This window comes from Larimichthys crocea, chromosome I, assembly GCF_000972845.2.
Source record: "Larimichthys crocea isolate SSNF chromosome I, L_crocea_2.0, whole genome shotgun sequence".
In the NCBI taxonomy this organism is placed as follows: domain Eukaryota; kingdom Metazoa; phylum Chordata; class Actinopteri; family Sciaenidae; genus Larimichthys; species Larimichthys crocea.
Window position 1 is genome coordinate 11,967,626 of NC_040011.1, and position 27,139 is coordinate 11,994,764.

Here is a 27,139-nt window from a genome sequence, read left to right on the forward strand (position 1 = left end):
CCTGTGTGCTTGTGTGTATTCATGTTTTTTTAGGTCGAGTCGGCCAGGCTGTCGCCCTGCGAGCCAAGGCCTTTGGCTTCAATGTGATTTTCTATGACCCTTATTTGGCTGACGGCGTAGAGAGATCCCTGGGACTACAAAGGGTCACCACACTACAGGTAGCACACATGCTCAAACACACACAGTCTGTTAGAAGTAGGTCCATTTTGTTGTGTTACCTGTACAGCTTTAAATCCTGTTTATAGAGTGATAATTTAAACTTTTACTGCCGCAGCTAACAGACACAAACTCTCCTTGTTCTTTTATTTCCTAAAACTGATTTTAAATTGTATGTTTTGTTCATTTAGGACATTGCTACACTTCTTACTTTACCATAAAGTCGTGTCCAGGTCTTGTTTCAGCTCCTGACACTCATTCGTGCTGCTTTCTCAGGAGAATGCAGACAGTTCTTTATTAAGCTGCTCTGCACGTAACGCCGGTATCAGCACAGTACGTCTCCCCTGACAGCGATAGATGTGACTGTCACCAAAGTACATTTTCCTCCAGACTCCCATTTGGTTTTTATCCAATAAGAACATAACGCCAGCACGGACTTTAAACAGATTCAGACTAAATCTTTTTTTACCGTGAAAGAGGAAAAATCAATTTTTTCTCTTTGCTGACATAACTCAGCTTTCTCCACCGTCATCCATGAAATATGTATATTTGTTATGCTGCTTTTGGGCCTCACTCAACAACAAAAATATACTACAACACTCGTATATTTCAGCCGTATACAAACTGGATTTATCACCTCTTTCTGTCTCAGGACCTGCTCTTCCACTCCGACTGCGTCTCTTTGCACTGCAGCCTCAACGAGCACAACCACCACCTGATCAACGACTTCACCATCAAACAGGTACAGAGGCACACACACACACTCATGACCGAGCACATACACACTCACACTTGAATGATTTATTTATCCCTACATCAACTACTACACCCCGTGGTCATGAATATTAAAGAGGCGGACGCCCAAGGAAGCCGACTACATACATACAGATGAATGAGGTTCTCATGCGTGCGCTGCATATGACGACTGCTGCTCGTCTTCACAGCTCAGCCTAAAGCCGGTTTTCATCCCGAGACACAGGCTGCACTCTTTAAGTATTTCTGACCTCGCTTGAGGCGGAAAGTGAAGAGAAAATCTCTGCGTGGATCAATAAAATGTAGAATATCTATGGTTAAATTTTGCCAGGAATCTGTTTGTCTACGCTTAGATCGGGATAAAGTTTGAATAAAATTGTATTAGATCACAGAGTATACATGTGTATGTGTGTTTTAAAGATGCGCCAGGGGGCGTTCCTGGTGAACACAGCCAGAGGGGGTCTGGTTGATGAGAAGGCTCTGGCTCAGGCCCTGAAGGAGGGGAGGATACGTGGAGCTGCTCTGGATGTTCACGAGACAGAGCCTTTTAGGTAACAATGACTTTTTATATTATTTTCTCACATTTCATAGACTACTTGATTAATTGTGACCGATCTGTACGTGTCAGTTTCAGTCAGGGCCCGCTGAAGGACGCTCCCAACCTGATCTGCACCCCACATGCTGCCTGGTACAGCGAACAGGCATCGCTGGAGATGAGAGAGGAGGCAGCCAGGGAGATCCGAAGGGCTATCACAGGTAGTGTGTACACACACACACACACACACACACACACAAACACGTGGAAACACATGTGCATTGATGGGAAACATGACCCCTGCTGGAAACAGTAAACAAAAAGATATTTTTAGTTGTTCTGCTGCAGTCGGGCATGAACTGACAGGCCTCTCACAGACTGATGCGGTCTCGATTCGTGCACTTCTGCTTTTACACTTGCTATTTTGAGCACATAAGTGTGTTTCACACTGTCCGTTACGATGAAATGCAGTGCAGTGTGCGGTCAACAAGTTGAGTGTGGAACGCTGGACACTTCTCGTCCTTTGGCTACGTAGTGGAAGGGAAGTGATGACCGACATGCTGGAGCTGAAGCCGTATACAAAATAGGCTGTACATATGTTTTAGATTTAGATTTTTGCAGTCAAGCGTTCACTCTAATGCTCGGCCCGGTTGCAATTCGGCAAAGAAGATGAAGCACAGCGGACGTATTTGAATTGAGTCGACACTACTCTGCTGAAATGAGCGTACTACAGTTGTCCCTGACTATAACGCAAAGAAAACCGAAAAATAAATAAATAAATAAAACTAAACCGAGGAACCATTTTTGTGGTAATATTTCAGGTTTGGGGTCTGATGTGTTTCCACGTTGAACAGGATAAGGGTTTAACATCGAGGGGGACTTAATGAAGGGTTTAGAGTTTTGAACTAAGAAAGATGAAGGTGAGGTTTGTCTTTGTTCAAAGGTTCATGCTGCCAATGATACCACTGCAGGTGTTCTGGGCACTGTCGAGAGTGCTCATTAAAACATTTTAAAAGAGCAGCACATGATAAAATATCCAAGTAGAAAATCTGAGCGTGCAGCATGGGAAACACTGAGCATGACTGAAACATGCAACAGAGTCTCTGTAACACCGATCCAAACATCTTCAGCTCTAGTAAACAAAGATGCTGCCTTCAGAATCAATGAGCGGTAACCATGGAAACTGCCACAAAAACACCTCATTTGCATACGCCTGTTTGTGGGCGTGTTCTAGAATAGAATCTTGAAACATCAAAGGCACAAAGGTCAAAGTCACAGAGTTTACTAGGTCATAGCCTCAGGCTCAGCAGCACACCACTCTCACTCTTTACAAGACTCTGTTACGAAAGACACAGAATCCAAAAAGAAACTGACCCACCGAATACGATGGAAAACTCAGCCGAATCAAGTATCGCGGAGAACAAGATCAATCCAGCCAATACCATGGAAAGCTTGACGAGATCAAGTGTCACCGAGAAGGAGGTCGACTCTGGACACACCATGGACATTTCAGCAGAACCAAGTGTCGCAGAGAAGGAGACCAACGCTGGAGATACGACGGAGACTTCATCAGAATCCCGTATCCCAGAGAAGGACGACGACTCTGCAGATGTGACTGAAACGCTGAAGGCAAACACGGAGCCTGTGGATCCTTCTGCCTCTGGCTGTGAGCCTACAACCGAGTCAGAAAGTGACAAGCAGCTCCGCCTGTTTGTCGCTATTCTGACCGCAAGGGTGATGAACAAGTGCAACACTCTGAAGAATCGCAGCCAGGAGATGGTGATCGCCCACATAAAGAGCCTCATCAACCAGACGATGGAGGGACTGGCTGTTCCTGAAGGCTTCTGCGCGGACATCAAGAACGTCAAGAAAGTGAGCAAATCTGTAATGAAAGACCTGCAGAAGAAGTTTGGCAGCAAGCGGCTGCTGGAGACTGTAATTTCATTAGAGGATCCAGTAGTGGACACAGCCATCGTCCAATGTTTGCAGGCTAACATCAACAACTTCTCTGCCCAGCTTGCGGAGAATGCCACTTCCCGCAGCTGGTGGAAGGATGCACTCCGCGTCTTTGCTTTCACTGGAGGTTTGCTCGCCTGCCTCGTCTTGATCGTACTCATCCCGATTTAGACGATGGACTAATGCCATCAGTATTCCAGGTGTGATTGTGTAACATCAGAAGGTCATCGGACAGCACAGTGGAGCCTCTCCCTGTGTCTGCTGCAGGTTTTCTCCGGGAGCTCCGGTTTATTCCTTCAAGCTCAATATGCTGAAAAAAAACATTGGACCTTCTGAAATATCACAATCATCATTGTAACATCTTCCTGTGAATGCATGGGTTTTCTCCGGGAACTCCGGTTTATCCTTCAAGCTCAATATGCTGAAAAAAAACATTGTACGATCTGAAATATCACAATCATCATTGTAACATCTTCCTGTGAATGCATGGGTTTTCTCCGGGAACTCCGGTTTATCCTTCAAGCTCAATACGCTGAAAAAAAACATTGTACCATCTGAAATAAAAAATCACAGATGTAAACTTGACATCTCAAAATAAATCTGCGTCTGATGTATTTCACTTAACTGTTCATGTTATAACATGTTGGATTTGAAGTCTCTAACAAAAAACGGTTCAAAATTAAATTGTAAAAAAATATATTAAATTCCTGTTTATGATGTTTTATTCTTTGTAAGGTACATCTGCTTTTTAAATATGCAGGGCCCCTAATTATGCATTATTTTTAATCATCTGAGCACAGCCTGCAGAGGGGGAACCAGATTTACATGACTGTTCAATCGCTAGCAGTGGGACTCTGAAGTGCTGCATGTTTGCAGTGAGTTACTGGTAATAATTTCTTATGTGTCAAACCTCGTAGACTGATCATTAAAATTAAATTTGTTAAAAATGTTTGGGCTTGAAAACGGGTTTTGATCTTTGGTTTCATTTACTAATACAGTGTTGTATTTATTTTTGTTAAATCTGCAAAAGTTTGAACTCTGAGAGTTTAAATAAGAGAGAAATGTGAGAAAATATTAATGCCTGTCTGAGAAAAGTGTTTACAAGTGTGTGGTTAGGGGTTTTACGGCCTTAAAACATGTAGAATAATTGTAAAAAATAAAGCTGATTACTTTGCGGATTTCGTCTATTTTTTTAGAACGTATCCCCCGTGATAAACGAGGGACCACTGTACACCCGAAACACAGTACACAGTGTACTACATAAAAGTGTACTACAGGAAGTACCTGATCTGAGACACACCATGTCTTTTTACCTTTGTCCTCTTTAAGTCTAACTCTTGTGCCTCTGTAGAAAATGGGTTAATGAGGTAAAAAAAAAAAAAGTCACACCTGCTTTAAAACACAGATACACTAATAAGATCCCCGTGGGTCGTACAACACTGGACTATTCATTTTATTTCTTTTTTCTATATTCAGCACTTCATTTCTCTTCCTTTTCCTCTTTATTTTTCAGGTCGTATCCCAGACAGCCTGAAGAACTGTGTGAATAAGGAGTTCCTCACCCAGAACAACCACTGGGCGGGAGTCGACCCAGCTACCGTCCACCCCGAGCTCAACGGGGCTTATAGGTAATAACTGACATCAGGATAAAGAAACCTGTAGTGGTCAGTACAGTTTGATTTTTTTTTTGCCAAATGTTTTCCAGCCACTGTTAGATGACTGACATATAGAGCATGTTACTGTACTGATGTGTTAAGATCTCCATGTGTTACTGCTAGCAGACTTAAGAAAGGTAGCAGATCTGTAATTACACTGCTGAGTGGACAGTGCTTCTGTTTGGCCAGGTCTGGGTGGAGTTTGCATGTTCTCCCCATGTTTGCATCAAAAACATGTACGTTAGGTCAATTCTCCAATCAGTGCCCATGAAATGGAGTTGGCTCGTGTTGGACCGAACGTGTAGCATGAATTTCGCTATGCGTTGTACTGTGTATGATTGGGACAATAATTTGTTCACAGCAGCAACCTCAGAAATCAAGAGAGCTGCTACAACAACCCATCCCCCTGAAATATACCCAACATGAATCCACTGATATCTGGGACTATGTCATGGCCATGCTGGAGCATTTTTAGAGATTTAATAGTGTAAATCATTCATTGAATGTTTGACAAGATAGCAGATTATTAAACAATGATAAGAAGGCCCATCGGGAGGTTTTTTTTTTTTAAAGGTAGAGAGGTGGAGGGTGAAACCTCTCCAGATGATCCAGAACGCGGCAGCACATCTGATTTTCAATCAACCCAAAAGGTCACGTTACCCTGCTGCTCATCGAGCTCCACTGGCTACTTGTTGCAGCCCGAAATAGATTAAAATCACTAATGCTCGCCTACAAAGTTCTCCGGTTCTGCACCCACCTACTTGAACGCCCTCATACAGACGTATGTTACCTCCTCCAACGAACGACGCCCGGCTCTGCCACCCGTACACTCAAGGCAATCCAGACTTTTCTCGTCTGTTGTTCCCCGTTGGTGGATCGTCCTACCAGTTCCTACCAGATCAGATTAAAGTGTCAGCTAAATGACTTAAATCCTAAATGTCGGTATTTTGTTGACGTTGATTCTGCACAAATCTAATCCCATTTTTCCCACTAATATACGCACTACAGAAAATGTTATGGAGAACCACTAGAAGGAACACATGATAACAGCAGTATAATTTCTTCTGCGCCTCGTGAGAGAGCTGTCTAAACCCCTGACAGTGTCATCGGGTCATCTTGATATCAGCTTGGAGAATACAACCTTTTAGAAACGCTGTTGTTGTATGTGAAGTGAAGCCCCGTGATGAAACGGAGACTTGTCCAGCCCTTGGCTACCCTGATAAGGATGAGCGGTTGTAGAATGGATGTATGGGAACACTCTGTGGTACTACAGTGTACTACAGTACTCGTATGTTAAATGTTAAAATGTGCATTTCAGTTGTACTTTGAAGACTCAGTTCTGCGTCTCTCTCCGTCTCCCTCCCTCTCTCTCTCTCCAGGTATCCCCCAGGAGTGGTGAGCTTGCCTGCCGGCGGCCTCCCGCCCCCCGTCGAAGGCATCGTGCCGAGCGGCGTGCCCATCACACACACCCTCCCGCCCGCTGTCACGCACCCTCCTCATGCCCCGTCCCCCGGACAAAACACAGTCAAGCCGCCAGAGGGCGACAGAGAGCAGCATCTGAACGACCAACTGTAGCCACACACGCTCAACTCTCGCACACACACACACACACACACACACACACTCCCTCTCACTCTTGCCCGTGTTGATTGGTGACCGGAGGAGGTTGGCGTGGCAACCGGGTTCCCTCCCCAGGTGATAAGTTGTTCGCAGAGCATCAGATCGACAAGTTGAGGTCCCAATAACGATTGATTCACAACTCTCTGGCAAGCTCACACTCCAAAGAGGATAAAGAAGAAGATGATGGAGGAGGAGGAGTGGACGGCCGTCGCATGCTTTGATTAAAACAGCAAGACATTTGTCCTCTGCTCCAACCTGAAGTCCTGAGACAGACTGTAAAGATCCACATTATCTTCACATGTAGTCGACTTTTAAACCGTTTTCTTTGCCAGAAGTTTAAAAAAACAACAAATCTGTTGATTTGGGAAGAAAAAAAATACTGAATCAAATTCTGCTGTCTTAGACGTAGTGTGTCCAAAGTTAGAGGGGCCTGTTTCATGTCTTTCTCTCTTTTTCTGTGTCCTTTCCTTAGTTTCATGTACAAGCAAAAAGTAGTAGGTTATGAAATGAATGTAACCTGTCCGTGTACAGTTTTTAGACTTACGGCAAGAAGATACTGATATCTGTATTCCAGTGTGAACAAAAACAAAAAGGGTTATGTGATCTCTCTCTTTATGTAGCCAAACTGGTTTGAGAATACAATATCTGTCTTTTTTGTTTTGTTTTTTTAAATGTGTCCCCAAATTAAGAAAGTCCCCCCTGAAAAAAAAGAGGCAGCTTTTTGCACACCATCTCAGGAAATCAATTTTCCGGCAGTTGGTATTTTATTTTTTAAAATGTTTAATTTTTAAAAAAAAGTCCTTTTTATGCCACTTAGTGCTTTTGTTTTTCTACCTTGCTTGCCTTTTTTTGTGTCCCGCTACATTAGAAAAAGAACTTTTGAACGAGTCGATCTAATGTTTGCTTTTGTTCGTTACGTTTAAAAAGGGGCATGTGATTTTGCTCTTGGGACTTGTGTAAATGTTTGACCCAAATCGAGATGGGGTTGCAGGAGGAAAGGCCGTAGGGAGGTGGCACGATGGTATGCTTGGCCGGGACGACTTCATCAGCAGTCGTGATTTTGATTTAAGGGACGAAACAGGTTGTGGACGAGGGTAATGCACTAAAAAGTTTGTAGCAGCTTCCAGGTGGAGAAACAGTCGCAGTATTCTCCAGGCTACGGAGCATGAACAGTTCAACACACTAAGGTTTACAAATGATGCACAAACATTGGCGAATCGGTGTGTTGCTTCATGCTGCTAAATCAGCGTTTTCAGCCAACAGACTCTGAATATCAGTCATTTAACTGCAAAAACATCGGGTTAGTGTTCGGCTCCACTCCAACATTTTCGTTCTCTCACTTGTACAGACGTCACATCCAGTTACTGACTGACGAGGAGCAGTTATGTTCTTCAAGTTTCGTGATAGCATGTTGGAACGTACCAATTTCTCCAGTGTAGTGACCCTTTCAGTGACATTTCACGATGCGTCCTCCCTGAGTATACCGTTAAGCCACCCCCTGTGGCCTCTGTGTCTATGTGTACATATGGTGTTCTGCCTGCCTGTGTCAATGTGACTTGGTTATATCTGTGTCTAAAAAAGCAGCACTGGGAGGAGGGGTGGGCGGCTAGTACTCTCCACAAGGCATCATTGCAAAGACTGCCATCTAAAAACACAACTAAACACTATGAAACAAAAAAAATTCAAATCTAAGCTGAGCTAAACTGAGCCGGTAATCTACACTCTTACTGGTTACACATTCCCGCGATGTAAACGAGATGCTGATATGAAAATATCTGGAATATTTAGTGCTGATTCCAGTTCATGTGTAGTTGATGTTAGCAGGCCAGCTAAGTGACGGTGCTTTTTGCAATCCCCCTTCTACCAGCAGCTGAGTAGTACAAACAGTTCACTGTTGCCTACCTGGTCTTCTTCATGGTGAGGTAGTAAGAGTAGCAATCAGGGATGGAAATTTCACTAGCCACTGGTGAGTGTTTGACAGCGCAGAATCTGAAGGGGGTGTCTAGTTTAGAAGGTACTGAGGTGACGTTCAAATGTCAAAATATCACTGTCAGACTAGAGCCCTAAAAATCCTGACAGGAATGCTGGAATATTTCGAATCTCACTCTTAATCTTTCCTCACCGGACGCCTGTCGTCGCATGGAGGAGAAACTCTTTGCTAATACTTCCTAACATGAAACTGTAAGCATTCCTCATTCAGACAGGTGACAAGAACAACAACAGACAGCTTTTAAAGAGTCGAAGGTGCTCCTTGAAATTCCATCCCTGGTGGTAACACACAGTCCACTGTTGCCTACCTTGGTCCCCTTTATGGTAAAGTAGTAGGCGTAGCAATATACAGTATACATATTCTATATTCTACAGTAAATATCATTATTTTTGGTCAAAACTGACAATCTGACAAAGATATGTTTGTGACTGTATGCATTTGTATGAATTATTTTAAAAGGAAATAAACTGTGGAAAGGTGAACTTTGTGTCTGATTCATCTCGCAAAGTTGCGCTCAAGTCCTTTCAAAGTAACGTTTGTAGCTGCTGCAGGTATACATGAGAGTCTGAGAGCCATGTCCTGTATCTATACTTCAAGTATACACCGTGTATTAATCTTCATGCAAGACACGAGGACGAATATCAATCCATCTGTGACTTCTGATATCTGACTTAATACTTTATATCTTGGTTTTCCTGATGTTTCTGCAGCTGTCTGTCTCAACCCAATTTGTTTATAACATTTTCCAGCTGGAATAGCTGAGCAAAAATTGATTGATGATGATGAATCAGCAACTATCTAGATGATCGGTTAAAAAAAGCAGCTTTAGTGCATCTCAAATTTGATCATTTGCAACTTGTCTTGTAGTAGTAGTAGTAAGACTGTTGGTCAGACAAAATAAAACATATGAAGACGTCCTAAAACTTCTACTGAAAACACAGATTTACATTTAGTATAGAAAAATGACACAATATTCTTATGTTTAATATATGTTTTCCTCTTTTAGACAATAGACTGTGGCGTCAAAGTTTGGAGTTTGCATCCATCGACTGAATAAGTTACTAGCTGATTCCAATAGATGTCACTAGTACAGCTGCAACAGTCATACTGTGGATGAAGACATGCAGACCAGCTGTAACAACTGAATCCGCGATGCCTCTGCCACTTGCGTCTGTTTTCCAGTTTAATTCATCCCCGCAATAAATCTATAGTCATCTTTGTGTGTTCTTCGACATATACGGTGCACCTGCGTCACATTAGTGCAGCAGCTGTCGACACTTCTTTAAGTTATCGCGTGCTCAAACATAAAGCCGGGCGTCATTAAATCAACAGATCATACAAGAAGCACAAAATCCACGATATCGAATATGAACCAATAAGATGCGGAGTGGAAATATGATGTATGAAACATATACACACTTTTGTTTGTACGGTGGATTATCCAGAAGTAAACTGGGTGTCAACAACATTAACAGCACTGTCAATGATTTAAAGGCCTCAAATGTAACCACACTGAAACTGTTGGACTGAGCTAATGAGAAGTCAGATTTTATTCCTGTTAAGGTAAGTATTCCTGAAATCAAGTGATCTGATTCTAGTTAGAAAGCAAATGTCTTGTACGAAACACAGCGTAGACGAATCAGGAGACTAAATTAGAGAGACCCATCAGTAAATATAGATTAGATTATCCCATTTCACCTGAATCTGACCTGAACTAGCTTTACTGTAGAAATAATGAGTATAAATATTTAAACATCTCTTCAACAGTTAAAAGTTCAAGTCCTGCTGCTGTTTTTGTCTATTGGAGGAACAGAAATGGTTGTTAGGTGTGCGCTGCCAATCATCTTGAACCGACCGTAGCTGACTTCTGACATTGGACATGGAAAGAACTCTACTACATGTCTTTTGTCTTTGTTTTTCTCTTCATCTATCTCTCTTTATTTTGCTCCTGATATCCCCCCAAAAATCACTCCATCACGCTCCATTTTTCTCTTTGTCCCTTCATCTTTCCTCTCTCTGGTTCATCCATTCAAGGTTACGGCCACTGGAACGGGCTCTCCGGCAGCTGGAAACTTAAGATGGTTTAATCTAAACCTCAGGAAGCAGGATGTGAACCAGATGTAGTGCAAAAAAAAAAAAAAAGAAAGCAGGCAGAGGGCACGTTTTAGTCAGCTAGCATGGGGACCTCCGAAGGGCAATGTGCAAACGGGAAGAGACGTTTTCATGAGGCTGCTGGAACTTTAAGGGAGGAAATGTGTCACCCGCAAGACCAGAAGTGTTTGTACCGACCACCATCAGGCCTGAATTCAAACGTTGGACAAGTACAAAAACCTCAAAATGTTCTAAGCAATCACATCTTCATTTGTGAATATGCACTAAGGAGTGAGGAGAAGTGGAACATTCAGGGAAAGGACAGGTGAATGACTAACGCTCTCCGATCCTTCAGGAAATACCACAGAGCTGCCTTTGGGCAAGGCACTTAACATTAATCCACGTTATAGCCGAAGGTCCAAGTGGGAGAGTGGAGCTTTTTTCTCCTTATTAAAGCCTTGGCTGTCAGACAAGACGGTCTAAGGGGGGGAAAAAATGTCTAAGTTTAAATAAAGCAGCCTCGCACATGGACAGAGAACAAGAGAAGCCTTTTCCAAACAGTAAACTTGTAAAAATTTGATGGATGGTGGAAAAAGTGGCAGTGACAGATTGTGCCGGTTCTGGTAACTTTAAAAAAAAACAAAAAAAAACTTTTCAACACGTCTAATTTCCACTTAAAACATTAAATTTCATTGGGTTTGTTTCAACTAGAGCAGGACCGATGTAGCATCTTGGAGACCGATATATGAGCAGTGAAATGTTCTTTTCTTGAAGGCTCCACAAAGATACTCTAATAACTTTTTCTGCATTATGTATTGGAATAATCCATCCATCCATTTCAGCAGGTTTAGCAGGGTCTCTCTCCCCAGCAACACATTCCCGAGGCGTTCCCAGGCTAGATGGGCTATATATATAGTCCCTCCAGCAGGTTCTGGATCTGCCCCAGGGTCTCCTCCCAGTTGGCGTGCCTGGAACACCTCCAAAGGGAGGCGCATCCTAATCAGATGCCCGAATCACCTCAGCTGGCTCCTTTCGCGAAGGAGCAACAGCTCTACTCCGAGCTTCTGACCCCATCTCTAAAGCTGAGCCCGGCCACCCGGCGGAGGAAGCTCATTTCAGACGCTTATATCTGCGATCTCATTCTTTCGGTCACTACCCAAAGCTCATGACCAAAGGTGAGGGTTGAAACGTAGATGGACTGGAAAATCGAGAGCCTCACCTACTGGCTTGGCTTACAATGGTCCAGTACAACGTCCGCAATACTGCAGAAACCATGATTTGAGGAGTAGGATAGTTGTCTGTAGTCTTAACTGTGTAAAAATGAGTCCAATTACTTGTTAAATGAGTTCGATATTGGAACTGGTACTTTGAAATAGACGAGGCAACAGGACACAGGATAAAGAAGCACACTTTGTCAACAAAGATGATCCTTGTCTGGTATCAGCCTGAATTAAATTTACTATTACCTGTTTTCAAAGAGGATTTCTGTAGCAGACTGAGATTAAAAGTTAATTTAGAGAGGACACACTGAAGCAAACATCTGCTTAACAATTTATAGATTTTCTCCTTTTTGTTCCCGTGCAAGGAGCTGACGATGCTGACACTGCTGACCCTGCTAAATTATTGTTTTGTCCCTTGCAGCCTGTGTTAAAGGACATGGCTGGCATCTTTGTAAAATGTTCTGATTTAGGTCCCGTCTGTGGCACAGACAGTGTTGGTGGTTTTTGGTGTTTTCATGGGATGTGTTGACCAGAAGAAAAATGCAGAATTTAGAAGATTTAATAGACAGATTTATCCTGTGCAGGATGATCCTGTCGCTTTCTGGGCATTTAAACAATCCTTCAAGGTGACATTATTGAAATTTTCTGAATTTACACCTCCAGATTTTCGAATTTACAGGCCTCTATGGTGTTCAGTGTGATTTAATATTTTGGTTCTGGAACTTGTTTTGTCGTAGATTTTTCCAGTTTCAGTTTTTTAGATTATTCTGCAGTCTAAAGGTCTGTATATCAGGTATTGCCGTATTTATTGACCTATTTTTTGCATATGTGCAATGTCAGTGAGTGACAACAATGCAGATGCTTTGATACCTTTTTGTCCAAAAGAAACAATGTACTAAGACTGACAGTTTGACAATTTTTTCTGCCAACCTGTCAACCTTTGTTGAATTGCGTTAAGCCTCCACATCCTGCTGAATGCAGCTGCTACCAGTTCAGTGAGTTTCATACGATGAAAAAAGAAGCTTTCATTTTTTAGACCACACACTCATGACATGTCAATTTCTTGATGTGTCTGACTCTGTTAAAAGAAGTGTGTGTTTGCATGAGGTGGGTCCCCGGTTTAACAGATGAACTGGTCGATGATGGACACGGAGGAAATGGGTGGATTTTCACACTTCCTCTTTGCGTCTCCCTTTCCTCTCCCTCCGCTCTTCTCACCTTTCCTCTCACATCTCCTCTCCACTCACTGTGGTTTCTCCTCCTGACATTTTCTCTCTCCTACTTTTTTATTCTGCCTTTGACTGGGCATGGTCCAAACAGAGCCTAACAAAGGATTATTGTCCACAAAAATGTGGTGGGCTTCAGTGGACGCCCTAACACTGAAAAGGTGAGGCACCCTGCTGAAACGAGTTCCCCGTCAAAATGCAGGATTTCCATTAGTGTTTTTGTTTCAATGGTGGGTTTCAGTGTCCAATGGGTCCACATACTGTTTCACAGCGCCCTTCCACCCTGCCAAGAATAATGTCTGGTGGTTAATAAACACCAGACACGTGCTTGTAAATGCTGGCTGCTGCCTGAAAAGTGCCAACTCCATCGGCTGCTTTGGCAGGTCACCATTATTTTGATGGTGGAAAGCAAAAAGAAACGTTGCACCTTCAAAGTATAAGCTATATTGTCTCAATTTATCATTTTTTACAGTCATAACTGTCCACCACTGTGTCAAACATGTAAAAAATGTACAAAAATGTGTTGTGATATTGCAGCCAAGCTACATCATTAAAATGGATTGTAGTATGTCAACAACAGATGGGAGTCAGCTTGAGAAAACACTTTTTTTTCCAAGTTTTTGCAGCAACTGTTACCAAGATTATGATATGGGGGATACAGCGGAGAGCTCGTGCTAGAGATAGTCCATTTGCAAAAGGGATTTAAAGCCTTTGACTGCAGCTGTCGGCCATAACACCAAACATGTTGAGTTTTGTTGAGCTGATGCTTCTGAATGCCCAATTCTATATCTGTGGTTTAAAAAAAAAATGGCACTAACTCCAGAGACAGCTCTGTGAAAGATTTCATTATTATCTCTGGCCTAATGGATTTTGTCAGACTCATACAATCTTCACTGCACAAGAGTTTATATGAAAAATAAAGAGACTGCTGTTGGACTGAAGCAGCGCTGCAGGAGAAACCACAAGGAATCGAATGAGGGGACAAAGATTATGAGAAAGACAGCTAAAGATACAAACAGAAAGGACGGAGAGAAGATAGAGGAAGAAAGGAATGAAAAAGAGGAAAGATGGAGAAATAATATCTCCTACAATAAAGTATTTTCTGATTAAATATTGCAGAAAAACACATTTTAAAAACCTAAAAATCAACCCTTCTTTTTACATTTTTCAGCTCGAGTCCTGGTCACGTTTCCACATTTTCCCTCAACGTGTTGTGCTGTGTGTGTGTGTGTGTGTGTGTGTATTTATTTGTGTTTCCCAAACAGGTGTTTGAAGGTGATGACCCAGTTTCTGCAGGTTTCTGGTGTTTTCTCTGTTTTTTTTTTTTTCTCTGAACCACACGTGCCTGAGGTGGGAGGAGCTGATGCTTGACAGATACCATGTGGTAGAGAACAACACACACAAGTAGATGCAGAGGCACAGACTGTGTACACATATTAAATATTGATATTTGGTAAACAAAATCAGCTTTTTCCAGGTACTGCAAGGTCTTTTTTCTTCTGGTATTTATTTCAATAAAATGCACATGCAACATTTTAACGATCTGTCATTTTACTCAAAGGGCCCTCTCAAATCAGTATGTAGCTACTAAAAGTAGAACTATGTCTGAAGACACTCTGCACAGGCTTCGCTCTAAAACTGAAGACTGAGCAACAAAAGAGTGGGAAAGTTATGCAACGCTCCAAACACCTGTGTGGAACTCCTCAGGTAAACAGATTCATTGTATCAAAATTGGAAATGAAATGATCCTCGATTGGCTCAATCGTCCACCACCGAGGATGGGTTGAGGTTCACCACTTGTTTTTGTAACATGCAAATGCAATTAACTTAGTGATTTCTACATCTGTAATCCATAATATCTTCAAAAGATTCAGACAAAAAGACAATTTGCTGCGCATGAGAGGCAAGGCCAAAAACAACATTGAATGCCGGCGACCTTTGATAACTCAGGCAGCACTGCATTAAAAACCTACATAACTGTATAAAAGGACATTACTACAAGTGCATGGGAACACTTCAGAAAACTCTTGTCAACAAACATAGTTGGACTCTGCATCTACGAATGGAAGTACCATGCAAAGCAAAAGCCGTATCATCAGACTGGCTGGAGCTCGTCTACGATGGACTGACTGACACAAACTGGACTGTGGAAATCATGAATATTGTCTCCTCTGTGCAAAATTGATATTTTACACAGCATCCCATCCTTTTTGGAACCCTCATTGTACAGAGCTGCATACTGTACACCAATTTGTACTCAACAGATGTGGTAGGCGAGATACCAAGGTCGGATGAAGTGGCTGAAAACGATCCATACAAGGCCGCGATATGCTAAAAGTAGTTTTTACGATGTGTCATTCAGTCTCATCTGAAGGCAGAAATGATCACAGCTGGTTTGAGCTGCCACCCTCAAAGGAGGGTTGAAAAGCCTGCCATTATATAGAGAGTCGAGACGCAATCATCCATCGAGTGGGGACAACAGTGCACTTTGGTCCTCAAAGGCAATCATGATGTTGCACTTGTTTGTAGACATGATAAAGAGACAACAGTAGTTCTGTCAAGGATGACAAATGAGAGAGATTCAAAGAGAGGTCCCAGTTTATTTTCTCACCTCACCACAGCCGAACAATCACTGCAAAAAGTTTAAAAAACGCAGATTTCAGACCCTGCTCAAGACCACAAGAAGTTCTACACATAGCAGCTTTATATGCAGATGTAGTAACTGAATGAATGCCTGAAAATTTGGTCATCAATTTGTCGTCTGTGAACCTTTCCTGTGTTCCAGATTTAACCCTTCTTGAAGAAAGATGACCTGGATGACTGAACAGATTTAACCCTTCTTGAAGAAAGATGACCTGGATGACTGAACTTTCACGGACTTTTCACAGAAGATTTATACACCTGGGCAAAAACTCCACCTACAGAGTTTGGCAGGGGGATTGTTGCTGTGCTCCACTGCTGGTATGGTGGTTCTTTGTCTAAATACAGAGGAACAAACACAACTACATCCTAAAACTCTGAGTACTTGTGGGATATCTCAAGTTTATCCACTCATAATAGAAAAAAATCCTGCCAGTGAGTGGGGGGTATTAAAACTCTCCATTTGGTTTAAAGATATTTTGGATGCTCGTTTTACGTTCCAGCTTCACCCATGCCCAAAAACAAGATCCTGTTTTCATAGACTTTCTTTGTCTCTCCAAAGTAAATCCACACCATCCTTGTTTGACCTAATCCCAACCGGGATATTTCCAAGAAACATTTAAACATCTGCAGAAGTGTCCAGTATTGTGTTTGAACAAATCAAGAGTAGCATTCTTCTAGGAATCAGTGGAGAATAAATTCGAATCGCATTGCAGTGATTCACTCCGTCATAGATTAATAACAGCCTGTTTTCCGAACGCTGATCCAGGAAGCTTTTTAAGAGACAACTCCTTCAGATGACTTAGTGTGTTAAGGCCAGTGCAGATGATCTTTAATATTATACACACAGGGAAATACAAAACAGACAGACAGACATGCAGGATATGGTAGCAGGTAGAGATCCAGGATTATGCATTCATCCTGCAACTGTACTGCAATGAGACCTCTACGGCCAGATTAATGAAGCAGATGTCTTGAGGGCCAACAGGGTCAAAACTATTTAAAATAGTTGATTTGTGACCTGCTTAGGGAGCTGCATCTTATTGCACTAGCTGAAATAAAGTTTGGTCCAGTGCTAAATCAACACTAACTGCTACATTTTGACTCTTTTAGTATCGAGGTGGCTACACAACCTCCTGCAGTGTCACAGAGGATGACATTTCACCTGTATGATCCCTCTTAGACAAGGACCGAGATTGATGCAGTTTGCCAGCAATGGTTGCTACAGTTGTCTTATCACAGGGAATGAAACCAACAACCTCTGTGTTCTGGTAATGTTTCCAACATCTAGCCACAGATTACAGTGTTATGGAAAAGGGATATTTCTCTATGTTTGTATGTCTGTTAATCTTCTAGTTTAAATGTCAAACGGAAAATGCTGCCATGCAATGATGTAGCAAATACCATGGATATGTTGTGCATATTTTTTAACCTTTATTTACCAGTGCGATTAAAAACCTTTTTTTCAATGGAGTCCTGTCCAAACTAGGGACAGGTAAATCAAAACAGATATAAAACAGTATTACAACACATCCCGATAAATAGACCAGATTATTGTTTTGGCCTTTTCACTCTTTTATTTTGATAGAGACAGGAATGTGGGAAGAGAAAGATGGGGAGTGACATGAGCCACAGGTCAGATTCGAACCCTGGGCTTCCACAGCAAGCACAGAGCCTTTGCACATGGGGCGGCTGCTCTACCAACTGAGCTAAACGCCGCCCCACATCTCAATAAATAAAGGTGTGGTAAAAGCCATGAATCCAATCCAATCCAATCAGTTTAAGCAAGGACAATCCAACAATTCCTTTTAAAATTTAGCCTTATATATAGGCTATATATATAGGCTTATATTCAGGTGCGCTCAATAGTCCAAAGATTACGGAATGTTTTCATTGGTGTATAAACACCTAAAACTAAGAATATTTATGCTTATGTTGCCTCCAAATGAGCCTTTTATATCTACAGACGTTGCAGGTCTTCTTTCATGGAGTCCATTATGTTGAACATCTTTCTACAGTAGCCCAGAAGGGACAAACTAAACAAAAGCTTTTGAGGGTTTTTTGAGTTTTCTGAATATTCCACAGCCACAGTTTCTCTTTCATGCTAGGATGGAGAGTCTGGGATAGAATGGATGGACACTAAATCCTTATGTATCCATGTGTCCCTTGAATCGCCTTGTATATGAAAATATACCAGTGCGCACCTCCGAGTTGTCAAACCGGACCTTCCTAGCCAAGCATGAAGCTGAAGTGTTTAACACTGAAGAGCCCAACTGTCCTTGACGAGGTCATCTGCATCATTTGGCCATGTGCTGATAATAAGGTACTTCGAAAGGTGAGACAGGAGACAGCTAATGAACGCTCCAGGGGGCGAGACTCAAATGAATGTTTGCAAATGTGAACAGCTGCAGTTTAAAGATCATTGCCATGTGCGGAGGTGCTGCACTAACTTTTAATTCTGTCTTCATTGAAATCCCAGCATGCTAAGGTAGAAAAAGAGGCCGGCAGGTACATAAACAGAGGAATCTTCCTCTCAATCGCCACCCTCAGCTGTGAGATTTCTGGTTAGCAGGTCTCACATCCGTCATCATTATTTCATTAAATGAGAAACCTGAGAGACGCCGGCTGGCGAGGCCATCACAGATTATTCTGCTGTAACCGCTCACACCTATGAAAACAAAGCGTGGATCTGATTACCTTGTCAAGACGTCAGAGGAAACCGATGAAAGGAAGAAATGGATTATGGTGTTACAGTAATCTCATTAAAGCATAATAACTCTCATCTAACTGTAGGTTTTTTGTAAGAGGACACAGGAGGAGTTTCCACAGGAGGAAACGGAGAAATTCCAGGTATATAAAGGCAGCAGTATCACAGACTTTTGCTAGAATTCATTGACCTTATCTTGCATAATATATATGATATAATGTAACTCTATGCAGTCAAAATAATCATTGATGAATTGTCTCAAAACCTCTTACAAGGCTTGAAGGAAAGCAATAGTTAAAAATCGAATACCTGAATATAGAAGGATACAGGAAAACCATGGCAAGAAAACTACATTTATTTTCTCTAAATGCACTAAAAGTTGTGTTAAATGTTAAATTAAGTCTTCTATATGGAAAAAGACACATTTTATTGCTTATTAAAGCTTCTTTTGTCACTAAAAACAACTAAAAATGTTGATCGTGTGCACATTCAGTGTGCCTATTAGTGCTGATAAAGGTTACACAGTGCTGAACTCACAGCTTTTTACTTCATTTTCCCTTGAACTTTCCTCAAATGTCAACATGAATCAGGGCTAATGCCTTTTTGGCACAGAGACGTCTCAGTGATACATAAAAAGGTTACAAAAGAAATTGGCCAGAACCAACTCTGGCAGTATTGCACCCACTAAAACGAGAGAGTAAATTTACTTCAACTGTCGGGGGGCATTCTGGAGTTAAGAGGGAAAACTTTCTACAAAAAGGTCATCTGTTCGAATCTGCGATCAAACCTTTGACACCCAAACACTGGCATTCTTTTGCGTCTTATTGCATTGCAAACTGTGAGCAGAGAGCACCAGGGGAGTGTTAGTTTTTGTACCACAGGCGTTTTGGACCACCAGGTAGTTTTCAGGTTTTCAGGTCCAGGGCGCGGGGGAATGCTGACGGAAGTCCAGCCAGAACTGGAACTGGGCAAGCGGGCAATGTAACAGCAGCCTCTATTGACATAATGACAGAAGCGAAAAATCCAAAGGGGACGATGATGGAAGAATCTGAGAGGTGAAAAAAAAAGAGACTGAGCAACAGTAAATCTGGGACTGACTTTAAGTTGTTGTTGGCAAGTGCTTTGTGAAATAAAAGGCTGAAAGACAGACAGACTGGGCTTCTTGCTGTTTGACTATATCAGCCAGCTGCTATGTCTTGTGTTGTTGACGATCGGCAGACCAAAGAGAACATTGGCGGAGAGTGACGGAGCAAGAAGCCACCAGACAAGAGGAAATCCGGGAATGACTTTTAGTCCTTGCAAGTATGCAAGTATTGGACAAAGTGAAATTGTGACCCGTTGATGCCGCTAAATGAAAACTCAGAGATCATCAGTTACAATTAATCATGTCAGTTATTGGCGTTCATCCTGAGGGAGACATTAATGTTTGTACCACATTTTATGGCAATCCATCCAATGGTTGTCGATCTACGAATGGAAAGGTAGATGGAAAAAAAGCACCTTTCTATCTAACCAAGAGTTCAAACTTATCTATAGACGGCCACAAGGAACAATACTTATTAACTACTTACTACTTACATACTTACTTGATACACACAAATTCCAAATTTCCAAAGAACTGTCAAGAGCAACAAGCTTTAAAAGTTATGGCTTTCTTCAGACACTTATAGGTGATGCCACACACCATGAATACAGTCCAAGATTCAGTGGTAGGCATGCCATTCCTTGTGTAAATAATACTGGTAAGTACGGTCTACTGTCTCTGAAATGCCTTACGTTGGCGCTGCTGTACCTCCTGAGTTAGTAATGAGCGTCTTCAGAATGTCACCAACACAAATATCCGTATATCTCTTGCATCTGGCAGCTTTGGTGACTGTGGTATTGACCTGCACCTGCTTTGACACGATCCATCTATGTGAATCATCTCGAGGCTCAAATATCCTGCTTCAACCTTTCCAAATTCTTAATGGCGGAAGGCGATTTATCGGGTGAGCTGAGCGCAGGATCAGAGTTTCACCTGGATTCACCTGGTCAGCCGGTTTCATGGAAACAGCAGGTGCTCCTGGTTGTTTTTTTTTCAGCATTTGGTATATGGCTGTGTTCTTAGGAATCACATGATTTCAGGAAAGCAGCGAAGCATTAACGGTTCCTCAGGGAGAGGCAGTAAATCCCTGAACAGAGAGGGACACCAGAAACACAAGATGAATTTCCTGGCGGATTTACGGAAAGATGATAAGGTGTGTGAGTGTGTGTGACAGCTTCTAGAGTGTCGGTATACTTTAGGTGTGCATGTATGTGCTGTCTGTATTAAAGTCTCTTGTGTCTTGTCCTGCAATAATGCCATAAAGAAATGTCTGTATTTTTATGGGACTGCATGGCTGTGTGTGAATGTGTCTGTACTTTTTCTGCAGTGCGATTCTCCCTCCACATAATAACAAAAACAGAAAGTCTATAAATTCTTCTTTGTGCAGACATCTGGTCTAATATCAAACCACACCGTCCCTGTTTCTGTATGTGTTCTTGCATTTTAATTCATCCTGTTCTTTATTCATAAGTGCAGTCGTGTCACCGCGAATGCATGAAAAGTGTGTGATATGCACTATTTTGCATGCATGGTACTTTGCCCGATGTCATATGAGCATGTGTGTGTGTGTGTATCCCGGTTACTTCAGTCCAAATCAGGCTTTGATTTGCAGAGCTAACTGGCCAGAGTTTCATATGCCCCAAGGGGATATCGGAGAAAGCATCAAGTGTCCAAGCGATGTTACGCAACGCCGAAATCGTGTGCAAATTTTACATTTTCGCTTTTGGCTTTTGCTTCATTTTCACCTAGACTTTATAGTTGACATCATCCTCCAACATGCTGAGGGAGTGATATGACCTTTGTGTCTGTGGAATCCATTCAAAGCCAATTGTAGTCTTTTTTCAAAAAATCTGTTGGCGTCACTTGGAAAATGAGAATCGGTTTTCTCTTTCTCCAGCGCTGCAAAAACTATCCATCTTGACAAGTCATTCAGTGTAGTGTTGAGTCTTATTTCTCCAAAAGTAAGGGAGATAAAAATCTGCCAGATGGGTGAGGTCATTGTTACAAAAGCAAACTGGCTTGTTTAAGCAAATTTTTCAGGCGATGTTATCTTGATATCTGTGGAGCGATATCATGCCTACTATTTCACAATGTCATCACTTGTTGAAGAACATTTAAAACTACACTGAAAACCAGTGAAGTTATATCACATTTTCACCTTTTTTTCAAGGTAGACCAGATTTTAAAGATGGATGGGGTTTTTTCCCGGGGTGAAAAGTATACGTCTTTAGAGATTCAGGACTTTTCTTTTGACTGCAGTGATAATTTAATATCCTCCCCTGTCTCTTCATTTCCAAACTATTAGTAACTCATCTGCATCGAAGCCTGACAGCGGGACAGATTTCTGTCCAAATGATTTCTCTTCCAACAATCACAAAATACAGAGTCCTGGCCTGATTTTCGATTGTGGGTATCCTCTGTATCAATTAAGAGACAAATGTTCAGAGGACATCTCGGGCTATTTGTTAAATGTCTTATTCTTCGGAAATACAGAAATGAATGTCTTTTATGTCTTTATTTAAGACAAACGATCAAGTCTGAACATGAGCTTTTTAGTGTTATGGGTGGCTACAGTTTGATGTAGCTCCACTACAGCAGTGCACGGCAGTTTCCCCCTCATCCCTGCATCCCTCACCCCTCAAACCTTCATCCCCCAACCCTTCTACACTACATCATCTTGGTCTTAATCTCTAATAATTAATGCACCATTCTAAATCCATGTCCTTATTGCCGTGGTCTTTGTTAGTGAACTTCCTTTTCGTGGGCTGCCGTTCTGGAGACTGTGCATGCACGATTATCACAGATGTTACTCTCTCAATGCTCCAGCTTTCCCATCATCCTGTGCAGAATAAGACCTGCAGAAGCCTATACTTATAACCGCTGATGGTTTTACAACGCAGGTACGTGAAAACATGACAGCATAACAACTTCCCATATATCTATAGCATAAGTGGAAAAATAGAGTGATCCACCATTACTCTTTATGTCTTTATGTGTGTGTCTTAGAGCAGTGAGCTCCTTCCAAAAGCCTCACCTTTTAAACTTTTTAACACATTCAGCGTTTATTATGCATTAATAAACCTGTTTTGAGGGTGATGCTGTTAGACGGTGGGTCAAAAAGAAATTGTGGAGGTTCTTGCAGCCTGGTAGTAAATGACAGGTAGTTTATCTAGTGCTACAAGGTCTGCCCAAAGCAACCCATAAATTAAACCGAAGCATTATCTGACCTTTTTTATTGTGAAAATTGTGTTTCAATGAGCTATAATCATCATTATTTGGGTCCTCATCATGTTCAATATTCAGATAAATCCAGATGTATAGCAGTGACGGCCAACTGTTGACATCAAATGGTTATTTCCTCTTATATTTAGCATGCTCACAGCTGTGACAAACATCTGTAATAGTTCACACTGGAAACATTGCAACAGCCAAATAATATGATATAATTCAGATGCACATTGAAAATCTTCAGATGTATTAAATAGAAATCTGTGTGTGTGTGTGTGTGTGTGTGTGTGTGTGTTTATCCCATCAGTTGTCCTGTTAAACAAACCTCTGCATTATAGTTTGCTTCAGACCTTGATGTTAATAATTAGCCTCAATCCTCAAACCGGCATTCAATCACGTAGAAGCAAACTCCAGTCAAGGCCTCGGTGTACAGTACACACAAACCCTGATCGTTTTACCACATCGTGTTTAGAAAAATGCACCAGTTTACTCCTTTGATTATGTAATAAGGATTAATGAGAAAAAAACAGATTTGGTCCATCCAGTGCCAACTGTAAACCTGTTTCACTTGTTGACCCTTTACTCTACCGGCTCAGTTTGGTTGTTGCCAGTCAATAACTTTAACCCACTGCAACAAAACTACAAATTAAATATTGATAGAGCTAAATAGAACAAAGCTTATAAATAGAAAATAACCAAATTCAAGAGTGTGGGGTAAAACTTTGTAAAGCTCTGAACTTTGATGTAACCTACTGACTTCCCCCAACCGTTCCTCTAGAGTCACCATGAGGTTGACATTTGACAAATCACTGTCTCGTTCATTATCTTTAATGAAGCATCATTTTATGGTGTAGTTTGTAGCAAGTACATTTTAAGCCCACAGTAGCTTTCCTCTTAGTTGCGGTTATGCAAGTGTAATAGCTCTTATTTATGTGTGTTTGGGGTTTGTTTTGACACTGAAGCACAGATGTACTGGTGTGCATCCAGAGGTGGAATTTATGGGCTCAGTCTTACACGGTCTGTGTCAGGCTGACCGTGGGCACTGTTGTTTTCAGCTGACAGGAGAGGCGAGATGTTGACCAGTGTTTCTGATTATGCTGCAACACGATGACACGCCTGGCAGATAGACCAACTGGGACCCAACAGGTTGCATGTTTGAGTCTTTACAACACCAACACCATGCATGCAATGGTAGGTGCTCAAGATGAGAGTATATTGTTTTGTTTACATCAAAATGATTTCTATTGTAGTCACATAAGGTAATAGCTAAAAGAAGACAAGTGCAATTGTTGCAATTTGCGGGTTTTCATGAGGAAAGCCAGACACACATATACTTCTCATTTCTGTTCCCAACTCAGAATCATTCACCTAATTCGAGGATGAGTGTGTGGAGTTTAACAGTCACCGCTGCAGCTGCAGCCCAAGCAGGGTAGCTGTTCAGTTTTGATGTTAATTTGTAAATGTGATATGGAACATTTGTAAAAAGCTTCAACGAAGCGGAGCCACTGTTTTGTGAAATATCAGAACTTATTAAATTCAGCGTTTAGAGGTCAGAGGCTCCAATTTTGCTCAATTTCACAATTAGTCGGTGATACCAAAATCTGGGGACGGTCTACATTTTCAGAAACAACCTGCTCCATACTTATATCTGCGAGCTCTTCCAGCATAAACAGTCTTCTCCTATTGACTATGGACCTGCTCCACCAGACCAGTTGGGACTAAAATGCCTCGGTTGCTTAGGGAGTGGAAAGTTTTGTTCATTTTTCTTCTTAACTCTGTCCAGGATGTAAATTAGTGACTTTCCAGCCACAAGCCTGATGCTCTGACTTCCAGGTTACTGAGTTTACGGCGCTTTATAGGATGAGTGGTTTGATCAAATCCATAATTGATTCTTGAGTAGAACAGTTTGGGGCTTTCACATCGCAATTAGAGGTTTTGTATGATCAACTTCACTATGCTTTGAAAAGTTTTTTGGTATTTTAGAGTAAAAAAATCAAATACCGCTTGCTCTCTTAGTACAAAATATTTTTGATTGAAAAAGCTATTGTGCAACGTTTCTCAGTCAAAATATCTGTGCCCGTTTACTAAGAAATGTTGCTCATGTTCACGGTGACAGTGCCAATAACATCTGTTGTAAAAAACACTTGTAGTGATGTGATGAAACTATTGTTTTCTGTTTTTCTTCAACAGCCTGGCAGCAACAAGTTTCGCAAGGTCCAATTATAAATCCTTCAAGCGACTTTCCACAAAAACAATACCATCTTCCTGTAACACTGCGGGAGGTTTAATGTTTCAGCTTTAAACTGTATGAACAATTAGCTAACGAGATGAAAAAGCCAGACTTGGTTTAATTGGGCCTTTACATCGCTCGCTTTCTATTAAAACAGAGAATTACAATGTGTCAACACCGCAGCCTTGGGCCTTAACTGCTCCCACTTCCTCCCTCATTTGGATCTCCCTGTCGCTCTCATCCAGACAGGTCAACAGAACACACATGGAGAAAACCGACACCGGCTTTATTGCAGCTTTCTCGTCTCTCGTGGAAGAAAAGTTTGGCACTTTTGCAACCTGACAAAAAAAATGGACCACACCGTCGTTTTGTCGCCATATTTCGAAGTCAAAACTTTGAAGGGTGAAATCTGCAGTGAAGCACGGGACTACTGTGCTGGAAAACTGATCTCTCATTTAATGTTTTTTTCTTTTTTTTTTTGTTTGCGAAGGGGCCCTGTAAATCACGTCCTTTATACCTCCGGCCGGGGGTTCACCGCCTCACCGCAGGGTGGGAGGAGAGCATGATGGGAAAAACATGATGGGATCTCACTTTAGTGGGTCAGAGAGAGAAAGAGAGAGACAGGGAGGAAGGAAAGGGGTAAAAGAGAGTGAGGGGCTGTGAAGGAGGTATGAGGATCTGTCTACACTGGATGAGAGAGAGACACACAGACAGCAGGGGGTAAAATATTGAAATATAGTCGGAGGAATAGAAATAAAAACAGAAGAATATGAAGACATAAAACCGCAGTAACAGCAATAAAAAATCTGACTCCCTATTTCAGAACATTTTTAAGCAAACAGCAAGGTTGAGACCTAAATCCACGCTGTGCATAAACACATAATTAAAAACAATAAAACATGTAAATTCATAATGACAGCTCTCTTCACTTGTTGTTACCAAAGGAACAGCTGCGGATATTTTATAGATAGTTAGAAGACAATCCAGTAGAGTTGCACGATACCCACGGTATACACGGTACCCCGCGGTGCCAAATCATAACCGTCGCTACTATACTAGAAATTTTACACGACGGTACTACCGTGGATTACTATACTACCGGTGCCAGTCTCCGCTACATAGCGGCCGCCTCTGCTCTCCTCCCGGCTTCTCACTGCATGCTACTCCTTTGTAAACAAACCAACTGGAACCGCAACCAAACTACACAGCTGCTGAATGATTGGCTGTTTACCTGTTACTGGTGACGTCCAAGGATATGATAGGCTGTTTCCGCACGCTGGGTCCGCCCGGCTGTTAGCTGATTGGCTGTTCGTGTGTTTCTGCCGGCAAGAACGAACTCCGCGAAGACAGCTCCGCTTCCATAGAAACTCACTTCAAAACAAACAACAAGCTAAAGTTCTGTCTCGCCCAGACACGAGACAACACACTCACCATGGCAGAAGCACCGGGCCCGAGCAGCGAGTCTGCCGTGGCGTCTTCGTCAGTGGCAACACTAATTTTGCTTAAAAAACAAACGTCGTTGTTTCAAACTAACTTGTACAAATACATCGCAGTTTATAAAAATAATAATAATAAAAAAAGGCTGCAGTATCGCGATAATACCCGGAACCGCGATACTTTGTCTGGTATAGTATCGTGGTTACTCATTTTAGTATCGTGACAACTCTACAATCCAGTGCACTCTTTTACATTTTTATCAACAGACTGTGCACAGTATTTTGGCTGATGCCCTTTTCTACAGGTAACAATCAATGCACCGATGGAAGGTCAGAGTCGAGTTGAAATAATTAGCTGAATAATCATTGAAGTCATTGTTTTATGCAAAGATTCTAGTCTCTCAAATGTCAACACTTGCTGTTTTTCTCAGTCTTTAATTAGTCTGTAGTTTAGTGTCCTCGTCAGAGACTCTTTGTTAGAGCGAATATCTGTTTTCTATTAGTTACAGTACATGACAGTCATTCCAACCGCTCTCTGATTATGTAAGCCTCAACAGCCTCACCCACAATAAACCAGTCTTTTAAACAAGTTGACCTCCCACACTAGAGATG

The 27,139-nt window shown here is 41.8% G+C and overlaps 2 protein-coding genes across 5 annotated transcripts in view; one reads left to right on the forward strand and one right to left on the reverse strand.

The window, feature by feature from the left end:
- LOC104928612 (C-terminal-binding protein 1) overlaps positions 1–9,147 on the forward strand; it is a 35,697-nt gene extending 26,550 nt beyond the window's left edge. For 3 of the 4 annotated variants that reach the window (XM_010742930.3, XM_027284410.1, XM_019253614.2), the window contains 6 exons: positions 34–158; positions 809–898; positions 1,330–1,460; positions 1,538–1,665; positions 4,914–5,028; positions 6,435–9,147. In XM_010742930.3, the coding sequence (XP_010741232.2) occupies positions 34–158; positions 809–898; positions 1,330–1,460; positions 1,538–1,665; positions 4,914–5,028; positions 6,435–6,630 (785 nt within the window). In that variant the 3' untranslated portion in view covers positions 6,631–9,147. Of the gene's footprint in view, positions 1–33; positions 159–808; positions 899–1,329; positions 1,461–1,537; positions 1,666–4,913; positions 5,065–6,434 lie in introns of all 4 variants that reach the window. The other variant, XM_019253615.2, reaches the window with a different exon arrangement.
- maea (macrophage erythroblast attacher, E3 ubiquitin ligase) overlaps positions 1–27,139 on the reverse strand; it is an 87,279-nt gene that overhangs the window by 37,450 nt on the left and 22,690 nt on the right. The window lies entirely within an intron of this gene.